The sequence below is a fragment of the Vidua macroura genome, chromosome 1 (assembly GCF_024509145.1).
Source record: "Vidua macroura isolate BioBank_ID:100142 chromosome 1, ASM2450914v1, whole genome shotgun sequence".
Classification (NCBI taxonomy): Eukaryota; Metazoa; Chordata; class Aves; order Passeriformes; family Viduidae; genus Vidua; species Vidua macroura.
In genome coordinates this window covers 34,881,692-34,900,299 of record NC_071571.1, presented here as the reverse complement: position 1 = coordinate 34,900,299, position 18,608 = coordinate 34,881,692, and the positions used below count along the sequence as shown (strand labels likewise).

General features: G+C 42.7%; 1 protein-coding gene across 3 annotated transcripts; it reads right to left on the bottom strand.

Annotated features, from left to right (window-relative positions):
- Positions 1–13,410: 13,410 nt before the first annotated feature.
- Positions 13,411–17,563, bottom strand: PRR15 (proline rich 15). 3 transcript variants are annotated; one of them, XM_053981732.1, is made up of 2 exons: positions 17,488–17,563; positions 13,411–16,998 (listed from the first exon to the last, which is right to left on the bottom strand). In XM_053981732.1, exon 2 carries the CDS (start codon positions 16,987–16,989, stop codon positions 16,627–16,629), a length of 363 nt encoding a protein of 120 aa, XP_053837707.1. In that variant the 5' UTR covers positions 16,990–16,998; positions 17,488–17,563; the 3' UTR covers positions 13,411–16,626. The 3 variants fall into 3 exon arrangements, with proteins under 3 accessions (XP_053837707.1, XP_053837716.1, XP_053837722.1); XM_053981741.1 differs by having other exon boundaries at positions 13,411–17,001; positions 17,488–17,562; XM_053981747.1 differs by lacking the exon at positions 17,488–17,563 and adding an exon at positions 17,335–17,413 and having other exon boundaries at positions 13,411–17,001.
- Positions 17,564–18,608: the final 1,045 nt, after the last annotated feature.

Genomic DNA, 18,608 nt, shown 5'->3' with positions numbered 1-18,608 from the left:
TCAACACCTTCTCTGCAACAGTTTAATAGCATTGTTGGTGGGCAAAAAACAAGTTGTGGTTTTAAAGGGACTTCTAGTGTCCACATGGCATTCCTGGTCACGGGGTCAGAATGAATCTTCAGGAAGAAAAAGACTCAGAAGCCTGGACACATGAAACAACCATTACTTTCCTACAGAGTTTTTTGTTGTTGATGTTGTTTTGCTTTCAAAGAGACTTCCTGCTGTTTCTGCAATAAACTGGAGCACAGTACATCAAATGCCTTGTCAGTAAAATTATAGGGATCTTATGCTCATTAAGGATATAGACTCTTTGGTAAATTACTGTCATTCTTCATTTCATTGAACTACTTCTGTGATGCAGCTCATCCAGACTGCAGCAATTCTCTCTGCCCTGGTTGTTCTGCTACCACAGCCTGTCATTTGCATGCAGTCTTTGCACTACCTTCCTGGTAAATGCCATACTAGAGCAAATCTTCCTAACAGCCATATTCCCATGGTGCCTACTGATGATTTCCCTCTAAACTGATGACTAACCTCCTCCCTGTCTTCCTTCAGTTCCTTAAAACATGCAGGCTGCTTCATTTGAGGTCAGCTGAAACCTACAAGAGACATTTCAAGAACAGCTAGGGGAATTCCATGTTTTTTTCCCACTGATTACAGCAGAAGTTGGATGTCTAAAACATATTAACATTTAAAAAAATTAAATAAGAATTCTATAAAGCTCAGTTGTGAAACATCACTTGGCCTCTGGATTATGTGGAAGGTTTTAAGATAAACAGTCCATTATTTTTAATAAAGGATTTTTAATCTGAAAGGGTGCTGTTTGTAACTCCCTGAAAATATTGGGACTCATTTCTAGACATTTTGTCTACTCGTGTGAATAATTCCATGTTTCATTTTACAGAGAGCATACAGCAGTCACACTGTGAAAGGCAAAGGACTTTAAAGAGGAATAGTTCCACACTTTCTTCTGTCTCTCTCTAAGAGAGCCTTCTTTCTGTTGCTTTTCTTTGTTGAAATGTTCTAAATTTAAAGTAGAAGACATTGAAACATATCTTGGTCCTTGGTGGAGAATATTTCACAGGAAACACTAAGGCATTTAAACAGATGCATAAGCATGAGTTGATCACTAACTAGTGTGAGAAGCAGTGACTCATGGTTTGGGTACTCAAAAAGTAATTTAAAGTATTTTCAATGAGGAGCTCAGTTTTTCCTGAGAAAAAGAACTGCCAACAGAGAGGCAGAATTTAGCATTTTAGCCAGGGCCACCAGCTCAGAGCTTGGCAGTTCCAGGATTGTTTCTACCTTTTAATTTCTCTTGGAAATATCCCATCCATTTACCAGGAGGCCACGTTTTCCGCCCACTTTTCAGAACTTGGCAGATGACAAGTGAAGTTACGTGACTCATCAGGACTAGCTTTACCTTCATGCTCTGCTTCAGCTTTCCCTTCTTGCCCTTCTTTTGCAATCACTGTTTACATTCAGAAGCCATTTCACAGGGGCACAGTTGTCTTCCACTGAAACTTTGGTCATGGGGTTATTTTTATTTATTTATTTTTTAATGTGAAGTAATTAATTGTCTTCAACCCCAAAGCCTGTTTGCTAAAACGTCTCCAGTTACTGATCCTCCAGCTGAACCAAAACATCCATTTCCATAGCAAAGGGCAATAGCAGACACCAGCTTTGCTCCACCTGAATTGCCAGCTTTCAGCTTCCCCAAAATGCTGTACTCTCTCTCCCCTTTCAAAGAGGGAATGTATGCTGATCAGTGAATAATGCCTTTGCTATTGAAAGTACATGAACTTAACCTGCAGGGAATATTCCAGAGAAAGGAGTGATTTCTAAGTTAGCACTTAGGATTTCAGAGGGTGGCATTGTTGTGAGTAATGAGCTCATGGGAAATGCAGTTGCAGAAGTGCAGTTTGCCAACAGGAACAGGATTATAGAAAGTGAAGTTCATTTGAACTCAACCACAGCTACAGAAAGGTGTTGGGTTTTTTTTTTTTTTTTTTGGTTTTTTAATAACTACTGAACTCTCAGCTATTACTTCAGTAAGTATTTAATCTTTCCTTAATTCAGAGCACAACATATAAAAATAATGTGAAAATACAGCACACAGAGACATGGAAAGCTGTCCTCACAAAAATAACTTTTTTTTGCCTTTTGCCAGGGGAAATTTTTTTTAATCATTTAAATTTACTTCAGGGAAGTCTTCTCATTCTAAAAAAATGAAGCTACTCCAGTGTCTATCTACTTCATAGCCATTAGCTAACTCATGTTTGTAAAGCACTTTGAATTCCTCATATAATGAATGTTACTACATAAATGGGAAAATATGGTTGATCTCTGTTAAAAAGAAATCACTCTTTAGTCTGGATCTCTCTAATCACACACACACACAAAAAAAAAAAACCTCTAAAAAGCCCTCTCTAACACAAGGGTTAGGGTTGTTAATTTATTGATGTTGGTAATATTTGGTAAAATCTTAGTTCTTTGAAGTCTGATTTATTTTCAGAGATTAATTAAAACTGTAAACTCTAGTGCACTTCAGACCTGCAGTTTAGGCATATCCTAATTTTTAAGATCCTATACAAGAATTTGTTAAACCAGACCAATTGGTAGCAAGACCCTGATCTCAAAGCAAATATTTGACTACAACAGAGAAATAAGCTTTTAACCTATCCTAAGTTCTGGCGCCAAGACTCTGCTGTGACCTGTGTTATGAAAATAGCATAATCTGTGGCAATATAACAGCACTGAGTTAGTACCAATAGTCTGACAGAGCACAGATAATGAGCACATCGTGCTGTTTTAAAATAGCTCCCTGCCACATATTTACAAGGGAATGATAGATGGCTTGTATACTTTTTATGGGACTCACAAGATAGCCTGTATTTTCCAGCACTATCTGATGTACAAACTTAATTTCAGTATTTGCCTCTCAAACAGACAGATTTATGGTGCCCAAGTGCAGCCACATTGGATCCAAGCAAAGATCCATCCAGGCTGGTAGCTGGGCAGCCAGTAGCAAATGTTTAGGAAAGGAGTGTAAGAATAAGGCAAATGGATAATTATACTTCCTCTGGTATATCCTCACAGATCCTACCAGACTAGCTAGGGCCTACCTGAGACAGAGGGACTTAATTCATATCTTTGTATTTAACAGTTCTGATAAGCTTTTTTTTCATCTGCAAATTTATCCATAACACTTTTCTCAACTTATACTTTTTGTCTCCACAACACCCTATGGTGAGGAATTGTACATCTTAATCCATTGGCTGAGAAAAATACTTCTCAACTGCTTTAAACCAGCTTTCTAAAGATTTTGCATAGAGAGAAAATAATGATGTTCTGCTCACCTTTCTTTGCTGTTTTTGATTTTGTATAGGTGTGTTATGTGTGTTATGTTACTATTTTTGCCCAAGCAAATCTGTCTATTCTTATCTTGAACAAAAACCTTTCTATGACAGCCTCTTCACCTTTCTATACATCTGTTCTAGTCCTACCATCTTTTCACAGAAAAAAGGACCAGAACCGCCTTTGACAGTCACACTGTGGTCACATAATGAACTTGCAGTTTCCATGTTTGCTCTCTGTTCCTTTACTGACAAATCTGACATTTGATTTACCTTTCTGGACTGTCACAGGGTACTGAACTGGCATTCTTGCTGAAAAAGCCAACACAACAGTTTCAAGCTCTCTTTACTGCATAGTAATAATTTCTGGGGAGTTTACCACTGCAAGGGTTATTTTCCTCAGACCTATTACTGTACTGACGTCTGTCATTCTATTTATCAACTCTGGAGACTGTAGCTTAAACTCTGACTTTTCTGAATAATCAATAGTCTTGTCACCTTGCCCTCCACTGCATTTTCACTGAGAACTGAAAATGCTTCCATCACTTCACCATTTATTACCCTCTAAAAGTTTTGTCATTTAAAATATTATTGATTCATGAGAGGAATATTCCTTTTTCAATTAAATAATTTACTGTCCAAGTAACAAGGGAGTTGCTGCACTCAGTTTGATTGTGGTAGAAGACAACTTTTCAAATCCATGCCTTTTTTATACTTACAGCTTCAGTTTTCACACACAAGAATTAAAAGAAATATTAAAAGAAATGTCATTCTTTATGCATAACAGCTCTGGATGCTGCAGTCAAATATGTTTAATTTAAAAATACATATGGTGATTGCTGCACACTGAAGTTAAAACATTGCTTTAGCCATATATAGTCCTATGGTCCAGTAAACCTCTCCATGTATCTACAAGTAATTATTTGTTTTCCAAAGCAGCAGGAAATCAAGATGTCTCTGCATATAAATATTGGACAATAAAAGCAGAAAAAACCTCATAATAGTTCTCTTGTCTCTGAGGCTAGCAGGGATTGTTGGTATACTCTGATACTGAGTATCAGATATCAAAAGTAAAATAGGAAAGTTTTTCTGTCCTTAGCAGCTTTTCTCAATTGGGAAATTAAATGTCCTTTCATTCACCAGCCACGGATCAGGATTAGCTTTAGTTCGTTACTACTTAAAATGCTAATAAAGGATTTGTTATTAGGCATTGTGTCGTGCTCATAATGCAAATAACAATAAACGACAGAATGAGTGTCAACCCTGCCCCCAGTTTGTTAGGGGTCTCTTTTTCTTACCATACCAAAACAGATTACTTGCCTGTCAAAGAGCACACAACATGCAGAAATATTTATGTCCAAACCTGTTTCATAATGGATGTCACTTCTGAAGACAGTACACTGTCACACCTTGTTCCTTTCTGGCAGGTTACCTGCTGCATCTGTGACCAACACAGAGCACATGATGTCCTGCTCCTCAGCTGCTGATCTTCCTGCTCCTTCAGCCTTCCAGATATGGCACAATTCACAGTTCAAACCAACAGCATTTGTAGCATTCATGGCAAAATCACAAAGAATGAACTGTGTTCCCCATGCTCTGGCTGGGGGAGAGACAGACTTTGCCCTGAAAATTTCTGGCTTCACCCTCCAGGTGCCTTCTTGGACACTTTCAGGAGCATATTGTCAATGGGTTAGGGGTCATGTGCCATCCCTTCTGTGGAGTGGGCAGTGTGCATGAATGCAGCGTGGGAAACATCCCTTGATCAACTCTTCTAAGCCAGGAAAAAGCAGAGCTACCCAGCACATGCAGATGGAAAATTAAAAAGCCTTACACAGAGAATACAGAGTTGAGGACCTTTCATGCCATAGCAGCTACACACAGCTGAGCACAGGACAGCAGCAACCCCACCTTGGGAAAGGGGCTACCAGGGAAGTTGGCAGAGAGAGATTAAAAACTGGTTTGGTGCCCACTGAGATTGCTCCAGGCCCAAGACAAAACCATGTCGATATGCTGAACTGGTGAGAGGCCTGTGAGATACTTTTCAAAGCTCTCCACCACTTCTGCCAAGAGTGAACCATTCATTCTTTGTAATGCCTTAAGCACCCAGACATACTTTTACACAAGTATTAAGAACATCAGATTAAGTCTTCCTCCCCAAGGAATCTAATAAAATTATAGGCCTGACTTAGTCCTGATTTAGTTATATACAGTACTCTTAAATTTAAGCATAATTAAGCTAATCCTACAATGTGTTATTAGTTGTGGATAACAGACAGCTGTAGAAAATCTGTGAAAGTTGTGTCCTTAGCTGGGTCATCACTGTCAAGAGTAAGGCCTGCAAATATGAAAATTAACATTTATACCATCGTTGCTAGTGCATAAAGCTTCAGGATGTTTAGGTTTAACATAATTAAAAGCCTGATTAAAACCTCTTGGAATCTCCTAGTTGTGTTTTCCCTTGACATACCAATCTGCAATTTCAGCATGCCTCTGGAGACCTCAAAGGGTAGAGTGAGTGTGAAGACTGATGCATCAAAGAGCAAAAGATTTAAGTGTTATGGAAAGCTTAAATCCTCCAAACAGGATCACTCTTGACAGAGAATCAGAATCAATAGCAATAGCAGAATCAATATTGTCAGTGACCAACAAATAAAGCTTGTAAACTGCATATTTTCAAACTCATAGGAGGGTGAGAAAAAAAATTTGTGAGTGGCAGATTGCATCTGGGATTCACAATTCCTACAGGTTAAAATCTCAGTTGTTACTAAAAGTCAGTTGTCTGATTTCCTTGCCTCAGCTTGGTGATGCAATTTACAATAGCCCCTGCTCCAGAGGAACTTGGAGATCCTTCAAAAAAAACTTTGAATTTTTTTGTTTTGCTTTGTTTTCTAAACAGATTGTGAAATACTTATGACAAAAGAAGTGTTTTTAGTGATTTTTTTTTACTTGGGCTTACTACAGAGGTGTAAAAAGACAGCCAGTCTCTGTGAGACTGAGGCTGTTGCTGAGGAGTCCCACACAATCACAGAATATTCTCAGCTGGAAAGGATCCACAAGGATCAAGCCCAGCTCTTAAGGGCATGGCCCATAGGGGGTTGAATTCATGACTTTGGCATTATTGTCACCATGCTCTAACAACTAAGAACTAAAAACATAAACTATGAACATAAACTAAACAAAGCTACTATGTGCCAGCTCAGGAAATGATCAATGCTAAACAATTTTATGTACACAGGAAAGGGTCAGCTTTACATAGCTGGAATTGTAAAATTCTCATTCTTTTTGCAGAATACACTTTTATCAGGGTGTACTCTAGATCATCTTAAGGTTACAACATAACTGATTTTAAAAATATTTCCCTTGGTATGTAAGTTTAAAATCTGGAGTCATGAGAAAGAGTGATGCATGTGAGTGCAAAAGCTACCTTCTATTACAAAGGGAACACTGGAGATGACAGATCTGGGTGACTCCATTGGGAAGGAGATGAAACCTCCCAAGAGATGTGGGTAAAAAGCCTTTCACATCAGCCCCTCCCTGTAGCAGGAAGGACATTGTCCATTACAGAGTAATTCTGAATATTTTATTGTTTGAACATTGGACAATTTAATTGCCATAAACACCTGCATGCCATTTCACCCTGCATATGCCTGGAGCTGTCTTTTGTGTTTATTGTTGGTTTGTTTCAGGTTTTTTTAAAATATTGAACATGACAAAGCATTTTAAAGATACTTCATGTTCTAGTGCAGGCACAGGAGCTCCTGCCAAGTAGTCATTCACCCATAGGAGCAGAAAGCCATCCCTTCTGTTCATGCAGCTCCCATGCAGAGGAATTCAAAAGCATTTAGGAAATACTATCTGCCTGTGAACAAGGTACATGGTGTGAAAAAGTACAGCCACAATTAGATAAAATATGGCAAAGTTATAGCTCATTGTAGCAGTTGCAAAAGGTACCTGTTAGGTTTGAACCAGAGAAAAACCAGCCCTGACAAGTGCACCTTTACTGTAGTCTTTCATAAAGGGTCATTGCTCTGGGGCAAATTACTTCTGTGTGATAGCAAAGCCATGCTCCCTAAGGAATTTCAATTTTGGACTCCACTCCAAACTCAAAGCTTAGGTGCTGGGTTCAGGTGAAAGTTCTAAGGACAGTAATGAGTACTTTGTATCTTACCTTTCTGCTGGATATTCTTTCACCAAGGTCACCTCCAGAGCCCAGGATTGCCTCTTGAACTCATGTGTCAGCACTATTCCTTCCACAAAGACATAGAGCTTATTTTCATTTTTTCTTTAACAAGACACAGGTTTTTACCAGGTCAGACCGAACATCCATCTAATCCAGCACCCTCTGACAGTAACTGATAACAAATACTCCCTTCTCATCTCCTGAATAGGATGAACATGGGGATAACTCTTCTGCTAAGCTCTCCCACTTCTGACAAGATATCAACACTGACTGTTAGAGAAATTCCCAGTGGGGGTTATAAACCTGTCTTTGTAGTGGAATTTGCCTAATAGTTTTTGAGCCCCATCAACAGCACTGAGATACCTAGCCTGGCATTTAAAGCACTTACAAGGAAGGTGGCTCCCTCAATTATGTTTCCCTCATGTCTGAGGGGACACAGACCTACCTCTGTCACAAGAGATACCTGGGGCCATAAATCTTCCCAGTCTATTGGATGGGCAGGTTTCTCTAACTACCTGATACCACAAGACACCTTCATCTTCAGGCATATTTTTAATAGCCTCTGGGCAGGTTCAGGGTGGAGATTAACAGCACAGGCTAACAAAGCAGCTGTAAGGAAGACTGATTAAAATGGCACACAAGTGATACAATGCCATAAGCATAAAAAGAGGACTGCCAATGTGCCTGTCTTAAAAACCAATTACATGACAGAAAAGGCTGCACATTCTCTACATGTTGGGATCTCATCCATTGGAAAGGATGAATACCCTCAGGTTTAAAGTCCTTCAGAGCACACACCACTTCCTACTGGAGTGTAAGGGCACCTAGATCTACCCTCCACACATGTTCAGATAAGATCCTGCCACTCATACTCACAAGAATTTAATTTTTTGTGTTCATCAACAGATGAACAAGGGAATCCCTCTGCATAAATGTAACCCTGTTTTATCACCTAAAAATGACTTTTCTCCAAGTTCTCTCCCTAGTCAAGCCTTCAGTGAACCACACCCCTTCTCAAATCTGTCAAACATTTCCAAATGATACTGCCATGCTACTTAAAGGCAGATGAAAGCAGGTGGTAAAGCTGTCACAGCAACAGGCAGCAGAAACACAGCTCCCACAAGTAGCTTCGATTTGGCAAAGAAGATGGAGAGTCACTTCTCCAGGATCCCTGTGGCATTAACACTGCTGGCAGTAGCTTTTACTTCCCATTTTTTTGGTTGAGCAAGTTCTCTTTCCTCTCAAGGGACTGCCAAGGTGCTCTAGGAAACATGCAGTAGACTCAGCCTCCTCAGGCCCAGTGCCACTGAGGAGTCACACGGGGTGTGCAGGGATGCCCCAGTTCCCAAGCAAGACCGGAAGGACAACATTTTCAAAATCTTTCCTGCATTCTGATTGGCACAGGTCCATGTCTAAAAGCAAATCCTTCACACACTCTGGCAGCTGGCATCTTACATTCAGATACCAAAGGCTGGGTGTATATCCTGAAAATATCCCACTTCCTAGTGCTCACTGGGCATTTGCATGCAGAAGTTGCCAATCTCAAGAAGCCAAATTTGTGCTGCCATTTTTGCCTCTTCCCTAATAGCAGGCACTTTTTGATATCTCTTCTCAGTGAGAAACTGTTATAGAGCACACAAATGCTATAAAGTACCAGCAAAGCCTTGGCAACTGACCTTTCCCCAGCCTTGGGAACAAGCCCTGAGAACCTTTACAGTGATGGTTCAGACCTAAAAACAAGTTTAAATTGTGCTGCTGGTTTCTACTGTGGATTAAAGGGTTTCGAAAGGTGTTGTATGACTACTGCTTGACGTGGGCATTTGTTGAAGCAAATATTTTTAAAAAGAGCTTGAATAGCTCCTAATTAAATGGGTTTGTATTGTGCTGTGTGAGGGTGTGCCCCATCCTGGCTGGCAAAGCAAAACAGGTAAAGGCCAAAGCAGTAACTAACACCAAAACACAGGGAGGGATGGGGGTGTTCCGCACACCTCAGGACTTAAAACCCTCTTCAACCTTTGGTCTTGTTCTCAATGCAAACAAAAGCATGAGAGAAGGTTTCATTGGGCTTTATAAAGAAGCTGTTTAGCAGTAAAAGCTGATCTACAGGCAGTGGACAAGAGAACAATAGCCCTGCCGAAATGCTACACGGGGCTGAGGTTCTGTAAGGAATAATTTCGAGTTGACTGGAAAAGATCAAATAGCAGCTGGAGAGCAAGAATATACCAGGGAGGAGGGGAGAAAGCAGCTACACTGCTTCAGCACAAGCAGCTGAAAATACAGAATAAAAAATACGTATGTTATTAGGCAGTTCTTTTGCATTGTTAACTCCATTTGCATGGGTAAATAAACCAGAAATTTTCCTTCTTTACCTTCTCACCTTCATACAATTTTGACAGTTTTGTGTAACTACACTCCATTTTTATGGGATTTTACTGAAGCTTAGAGACACAAGGGTACTGAGACACCATTGAAGTAAATGGAATCAGACACCTCAATGCTTTTGTCAGTGTGACCCTTTGACCACACTGGAAATCTGCAGCTGCATGAAGGGAGACACATTCCCACACCACTAGTTTACATACACATCTTAGGATATAACTGAATTATTTTTCCTATATGTGTAAACAGGACACCTATGCCACAGATGCAATTCCACTTCTGCCCATCTCTGGTTATAGTTGAAGTCTCAGCCATGTCCTGGAAGTCGCTGTGCAGTGATGTGTTAAGTCATACTAAAACTCCCACATACCCAAAGGCTCCTCTCAGAGATCTAAAACTTTAGAAATCCCATTTGACACTCTTGCCTCCACTTTTTACACCTTGGTTTTCTTAGGTACTTTTGGCATAGTCTGATGTCTGTTCTCAGACTAGATGCATAATTTTGTTCACATACTTAGAAGCTTTACTTTAGCCCTATTTCCTGCATTTCCTTTCTTTAAGATAGGAATGATGCATGCCTTTTTCCAGAAAGATGAAAAGATCAGTCTTCGGGTGAGCTCATTTCTTCAGAGCACTCCACAACTGCAAGGTTACAAATTTGAGTTTAGGTTTATGCATAAGTCATAGGTTTATCTTCTAATTTTGTGGAAACCTTTTGCAGGTGACAAGCTCAGCCAAATTCTTGTTTCAGCAGAAAAAAAGTGAAAAAGCAATCAATAAAACTAGAGAGGTAATACATAGTGTGTTAGAATACTCATTAAAAAGGTGTCTGTATGGTAAACTATTACAGCAGAAAAATAAAAATATATGGATTAAGAAAAAAATAGCTGTCATCAACAAAAACAGATAATATTTTAAGTGCTTCAACTGATCATTTAAAGTGGGGTCTCAGCTTTCTAAAGCTTATGTGATTTCAGTCAATGTCTGCTGTTCTAACGTGATTCTTCACTTTCTCACTCTGCCATTTCAGAGGCAATTCAGCAGATGTTAATTAACACCTGTGATAGCTAATATATTACCTAGAGGCATTTTCCTACCTACTGTTAGTCAGTGGAGAATTGAGCCAGGAACAAACCATAACTTGCCAGCCTTGCAGGAAGAATCAAACTACCTCTAAATGCTCAGTGCAGTATCTTAGCCATGGGCTTGTCTCTTCCTCAAATGTATGCCAGTGTAAAATGCTGTCCTTGTATATTTTGTACATCTGCCTATTTCATAAATTCTACTTCTCTAGCTGCTTTAGGGTCTAGCAAGGAGATTATTATAGCACTAGTATAACATGAAAAGAACACAAGAATAGAGAAGTCAGAAAATATGGGGTTTTTCTCCTCCTCCTCCCCTTTTTGCAGTGGTCTGAGCTACAGCATTTCTAGGAAGTACTGTTGGCAGGATTTCTCTTTGAAGTTTACACCATGCTCCTCGTCGTGAACCCAATGAAGTTAAACAGGACAGGTGAACCAATTCTGTTTTTTGGAAACTTGTCACTGAAAGGACGTGCCAAGATAAACACAACCAAGAATGCACAGACTATGAGGCTCCTTGTTTCCCAGGTAGTCATAGTTCCAGAATCAAGATGAAGGCTCAGTTCTGCTCCTGTTCATAAAATTCAGCGGGAAAGAGCCCAGAAACAGATCTATTTTAACTTTTCCTTTTCCCTTAGCCACTGAAGTTCTGCCCACTCTCCTGTCACTGAGAAGCTCTTGAGAGATCAGTGGATGGTTTATCTGCTCAAACATTTACAGACTGAGGATAGAACAAAGACCCGGAAAGCAAAATGAACTTAAGTCAGCAGTGGAGAATAAAAAGGTGAGTCACCAAAGTTCAAGTGCACACTACCTCTGATTTTTCACTTCAACAGGCATACAAAGGTATGGTTCTTATTTTCAGTAATGGGGAGAGTAATGCTCTTTACCTCCTTATGTAAAAGGAACTACCACGAAGAACAATAACTTTGGATGAGGGGAAAGACCTGAAACATTGTAAACAGGCAGCATGAGATTCACAGCACGCACAGGCTTGTGTCTGAGAATCAAGCTTATTTCCACATCCCAAAACATCTGATAGTCTGGTCAGTAATACTCTGAAAAGAACCATTCTTTCTCATTTTACTCACAAGAAACCCAATGTTTCGATCTGACGAGGATTACTCACCAGGGTAGATTTTTTGTTAAAATCATTCCTTACAGCTATCATGGAAAACCACTTGCTATCGCCAAAACACGTATTATCTGATGTTATATTGCTTTATCTAGATAAAATAGGCAGTAAATCAAATTCATAAGCTGCAGCTGCTAATCAATATGCTTTAGTTGAAGACTACATTCAAATACTGGTTCTTAAAGCCACTTGTGGATTTCAGATGTGTCATTAAGGATAAAACTGAAAAACTACTTCACTACTGCTGGTGTCTATAAAATTGAGCAACTTTATGTCTTTTGTTGTATTCTGAAATGAAAAATCAGAGCCAGCAGGTATTTACAATAAATTAGAGATGAAGGGGAAAGGTTTGCTTTTCAAAATGGTATAATTATATGGTGTCAAATATCATTCTATAACCAAGCCTCTCTTGCTCCAGATTTTAAAAGACATCTTAGAAAATACCAGGTTTGGGTTTCTTTGTTTTGTCCTACCAGATAGAATCCCAAGGGGCAGCAAAATGAGCTTCCAGTTTGTGGTTCTATCTGAAACAGCTTGTCTTCTGATATCAGCTATTTAAATGAGCCAAATTAAAGATGGACTTTAAGGTCGAGCATCCAGCTGTGCTGGCCAGGCCAAGGCCAGGAGATCTGTCCTTCAGATTCTAGCCTTCATGTGAGGTTATCTTGCTCAGGGACAAGAGACTTGATATTTTAAATATAAAATTATCACTGGTGCCATTACAGTGAAGAGAGACCTAAAAGAACAACAAAGCAAAAAAATATAGCACCATCACAATAAAACCCCCCCCCCAAAAACCCCAAAAAAACAAACCAAAAAATCAAAACCAAACCAAACGAAAAAACCTACAACACCTTCCCTTCCCCCCGCCAAAAAAAAAAAAAAGCAAAACAAAACCAATCCTCCAAATAGTGAAGACTCCTGTCTTCCTCCCTGAGGTAACATCTGAGGTTAGAAGTCTTGAGGCTTTCAAGGTATTTATTCCAGTGTTTCCAATTTAGGATCATTTTCTGCAGGTGCTCCCTATAATCTTTGTTGAGGTCCAGACTGAGAACCTACAATAGCAGGGAATGATTCACCAGGCAACCACTCAGAGATTTATTTTTAGTTTTGGCAAGAGTAGGAATAAGCAAGCATATACTTTGCAAGTTTATTTGAAAAGTTCATTCTATTTGCTAAATATTATCTTTTGCCCCAAACCAGCAATCCTTAGTATCTGGGATAATATTACGAAAATTGCACTATAACTGACATAGCTGAGGTCCACCTCATCTGCTTATTTCTATTTATTTTGTCACTATCTCACTGTTTACTTTTAGAAATGTACAACAAGTAATTTCTCAGTCACCCTATTTCCTCAACTTACTTTCTGATCCATGATCTTTATAAAGAAGATAAGAAAAGTACCAATACTAAGAGTGCAAACTGCATTTTAATAATCCAGTGGCCAGAAATGCACTATGGTTATAACAGAGTAAGTATTGTCCAATACATAAGAAATTGTTTCCATTTCAAGGGTTAAAAACAGTAATTCAGGTGCTCCATAAAGTGCCAGGGTTTTTTTCTGTACCAGCTTAATTAATTTACACGTGTATAAATTACTTAAGCTTTATTTGATGCTCTGGCTGAGAAACAAGAGGACTATTTCTGTGCAACAGGTTATGGCCAAGAGGCCTTTTCCCTCCTCCTGGCCCTGGTGCATGGGCGAGCACTAAGCTGCAGGTACTGCTGTGCACAGAGGGCAGGGAAAGTGAGATGAGGCAGCTAGCCCTTTTTCTCATGGATCTAGTTTTTCAGTGGCTGCTATCATATTCATTGAAGCAAGGATTTGCCGGAGTAGGAAGATAGAATTACGTCTCCTTCCCACAGCTCAAGGTCAGGAAAAAGATGGAGGAGCGCTGTGAGGTATTTTACGTGCTTTTATTGACTTTGTATTCTGACCAAATGTCCAAGATGAAAGTATCATAAGCAAGGATTAAGACATGGCTAATATTTAGTCACATATTAGCCAGTATTGATATTGAACGTTAGCAGCAGCCATTGGAACAGCACATCAGACTTCTCAAATAAAACCCAAATTGGATATTTCTTGTGCCTAGGTAAAGACTTGCAACCAACAAACCTGAGACCTTTCCAAAAACCAAACAGAGTTCACTGTAGAACAAGGCAGCTTTGAGGTACATAAGAGAGGAGGAAACCGTATTTTCACAACAGTTTACGGATTAAAAATGCAGAAAAGCATCCACAGGAGATATATAAAACACTAGCCTGCATTCATTCTCCAGCCTCTGGCTAGTTCTGAGGATCTGACCCTCACAGAACTCACACCAAACTAGATTCAGGAGTTGAGAAATGCATCAGTGCAATTTCTGCTTACTCGTTCTTCCATTTTGGGCACACACACATACAGAAACATTTCTTTGGACCTTAGAATACATAAACACAGCAGACTACTTCTGCCTGTAATAAACATGAAGAATTTGCCCTCCAAAGGTAGTATGACAACCCTGGCAGCAAAGCCACCCCTTTCTGTCTCCTTCCCCCCCACTCCAATTGGGGTGAAGAGTAGCTGGAATACAGTTCTTCATCATCCACCTCTCTGTTTCCAGCTTTTAAACTTTCCCCCTTCTCTCTTACCCCGATTGCTTCTTCTCAAGAGAAGGATTTCAGATGTCCCTTGACTGAAGAGGCCTCCCATAAGAAAAGCACCTCTGAGGAGAAAGTTTAAAGATCTTCCCTCACTCTACCCCAGATCTTTTCTTGGTTAGCATGGAGTCAGCAATATAAAAGGCAGTCCAAATCCAGTACCTTGTAGTTTTACTACAGGAAATATAAAAAGCATGTATCTACACACTGGGTGGTGGAAAGGAAAAAAAAAAAGCTTTCATGGAAATAGATTTGATGCTACAGTCCCTTTGTCCTTGGGCTCCAGAGTCTGAAGGAGAGAATGACCAGTGAGCACCTCAGCAGCTACACTGTCTGAGTTTATTGCACAGGAGCTTTCAAGGCTCATTACATATTATTGTGCACATTGAACCATGGGGCACTTGCCCAGCATCTAGTGCAACATTTCAATGATTGTCAGTGGCTGGTTTAAGCCATATTTTCAACTGGAACTCAGTTCTAATTTCCTTTCCAGTCACTTTTTATTTTTAATTGACCTCAAATGATTAGTTACAACCAAAGAAAATCATAACTGCATAATACTTGACTGTAAGGAAATAATTTTCAGTGCCTGCCACTATGTAGTATCTTGTATTCAGAAAAAGTCTAAAACCATTTTAACAATATAAAGCATATTGAAAATGCATTTAAAATAAATAAGTCAGTTGTTGCTACATCACCTACTATCAAGAAATGTGTAATTGCCAAGTATTTTTAGCTGATTTTGCTCTGTAAGGCACAACACCAGTACAAATCTGGCTTATATTTATTTGTCAAAAAAAAAAAAAAAAAAAAAAAAATCCAAGAGCTCTTAGAGGGAGTGGATAACTACTCAAGTAGGGACACTTAACCTTGCTTCAAAAACCTCAGACACACTTCCAGCCCCAGTGGTAAAAACTTCCAGTGGTGCCCAAGCCTATTTCCACATTAGAACTGTAACTCTGCTTGTGCTTTCCAGGGCTGGTCTCATCTCCCAAAAGAATATCTACATCTTATCACACAATTTTGTCATTGGAGCTTCATTATCCCAGTTGTCACCAATTATGCAAAAATCATGTCTCCCGTGTGAATTGCTAGACAACACAGGCCTCCCTCTGTAACAGAACTATGAGGGACCAGTCTCTGAAACACCTGCTTAGTACTACACAGTAAGAAGGGGGAGAATACCAGCATGGTCCTGCCTTTTCCATTTGTAAATGCAATGTGATGTGGGACATGGGTGAAGGCAAGAACCTGCCCTTCACAATACCTCTCCATCCCGTGGGGGATGGAAGATGTGTTTGTGGCTAACGGCAGGACTGGCACGCTTTCGGCACCACTGGAGGTCCTCGGCCCTGAAATTAGATAAGAGCACTTTGCTCCCCCCCTCCTTTGATAAGACAGCTTGTGAGATGAAAGCAGCAAAGCGTCTCCTCAGCTTGAGAGCCAGAAGGAACTGGGTCACAGGCCCCAGAGTCAGCACATTGGCTCCTGGCGAGGGCTGTGGAAAGGTTCAGAGACCCCACCATCGGCCTTGGGATAGCACCTTTGAGTCTGCTCACCACAGTACAGGGAGTAGGGTGTTTATTTGTGGTTTTTTTTAAAAGACAATCGTATCGTCCCGTCAGCCAGGGGTTTAGTGTTGGCGGTGTTTATGTAACCCAGCGATTCCCTCGCCTGGCAGCGGTGCCGGGCTTCCCACAGTGTCCGGTCAGGGTCTGGGAGACCACTGCCTACACGTCACCCATGGGTCCAAGCCCAGCTGTGGGGCAGTCACCGACTCCGGCTGCCTGTCCCGCCAGTTCTCCGGCCACCCATCCACTGGCAACTCCTCGGCAAGGTCCTCCTGGGCTACTCGGCCCCTTGGGCGGCATGGCCTGGGGCGCCGCCGCCGTCGAAGACCTCGGGGCTGTCGGCCAGCAGCGAGGTGCGGACCTTCCGCCGCTCCTTGAAGCGGCCCGAATGGGACACTCGGAGGCTCCGCCGGTTGCCGACTCCGGTTCCCGCGGCGTCGCCGCTGCCGAAGGGAAGGGGCTGCTCCTCCCGGCCGTCGGGGCTGGAGGTGTCGGCAGGGGTCTCGCTGGCGACGGGGTGCGGCGGGGCTACCGCCGCTTCCTTGTGCTTCTTCTTGCTGGTCAGCGATTTCCACCAGGGCCCGGCCGAGCCCTTCACGCCGGCCCGAGGAGCGGCAGTGGCCGCGGCGCTGTCCGCCATCTCGGGCTCCTGCTGGGGGGAAGACGGCGAAGACGGGTTGGCAGCCGGGCACGCCGCCTCCCCACTCTGTCGGCGCCGGGACTCCTCTTCCCTAGCACCGAGGGACGGGCAGCGCTGCCGGGGAAGTGTGCCCGGCGCCCGGGAGGGGCCCGCGGGGAGGGACGGGTCCTGCGCCGGCGGGCACGGGGGGAGCGTTCTGCGCCCCGTCGAGCGGCTCGGAAGCGCCATCCGCCTCCGTGCGCGGCTCGAACAGCCTCAGGTAAATGACGCCCCGGAGCCGGGCCGCGGGTCCCGCTCCCTGCACTCACCACCCCCACACCCAGAAGTACACCCGAGATGCGGTACCTTGGGGCTGCTGCCTCCCCGCGGGACGAGGCCGGGAGCCCGGCGCGTCCTGGGGCTCCTGCAATGGGGCTCCTTTCGCTCCCCCCTTCCTCCTTCCCTCCTCTCCCCGCCCCGCCGGCTCCCTGCGCAACAGGTACGGGAAGCGACACTGACCTGCGGCGCCCGCCCGGCGCTGCGGGAGCGCACTCCTGCCCGGGGAAGCGCGGCCGCCGCCGCACGGCCCTGAGGTCCCCCGGCGCGGCGGGAAGGAGGGCAGCGACCGGCGGGGAGGGGGCCGGGCGGCTGTGCGGAGCGGAGCGGAGCGGAGCGGCGGCAGGTGCCGGCCGGCCCCGCGGCTCGCCCCCGTGGGCGGAGCGGCGGCCTGGCCAGCCCCGGGGCCGGGCGGCTCCCGCTCACCTGCCCAGCTCCCGAGGGGTGGGGCAGGAGGGGCCGGCCCCGAGTCCGCGGGGCTGCACGGAGGAGGGTCGGTGTCCCCTCCAGGGAGACCGGGCGGTGGAGAGACAGGGGGAAGGGGCAGAGGAAGAGGAGGAAGAGCAGGGAGCCTCAGCGCAGGTGAGGCAGCGCCGTGAAATCCGGGGCTGCCGAGATGGACGCGGTGTTGCCAGCGTGCGTGGCTGAAACAAAATATCACTGATTTTTAGTTTGTGCACGTGATGGATGTGCGTGGGTGGGTATTTTAGAGCCTTGAAGAAAATGGAATTGTGGTTAACTGCCAAACGAGTGGTGCTGTAGGTCACACGATGTAGTCTGGTACTTGTATTCAAGTTGACTTTGTATTGGGACTTTGACTTTCTATGTGGTGATGGATATATAACCATACAAACGACTTTGTCTTTTTTTCATCCACCCAGAAAGGAGAAAAAAGCTTTGCTTGTGCCACACCATGTGTTAGAAGTGATTATTTGTTCTTTGGAGAGCTATGCCATGTAATATGTGTTTGATTCCTAACGCCCTTCCCATCAGCAGTGAGCCACTCAAGGATGCCTATGATGGTGCAGAAGAGTGTGTGAAAGCAGCATATTTCAGCCTCATCTTCTTTTGTAGATCAACTTCTGCTACTTGCAGCTTTCCCAAATAGCCCATAAAGATAAGAGGTATGGAAATTGGTGAATGTGGGTTACTGAGGGAGAGGAGCCTGGGGCATGCACTTACATTACTCTGTAAATTGCCCTCTTCAAGGGCAAAGGCTTTTGGATAGGGAAGCATACACTTGAAAGTGTACACTCCAAATTATCTATCATATTAATTAAAATCAACAGCAAAAAAATTCTATG

Coding starts and splice junctions, on each gene's coding strand:
- PRR15 (XM_053981732.1), bottom strand. CDS start 16,989: ATGGCGGACAGCGCCGCGGCCACTGCCGCTCCTCGGGCCGGCGTGAAG.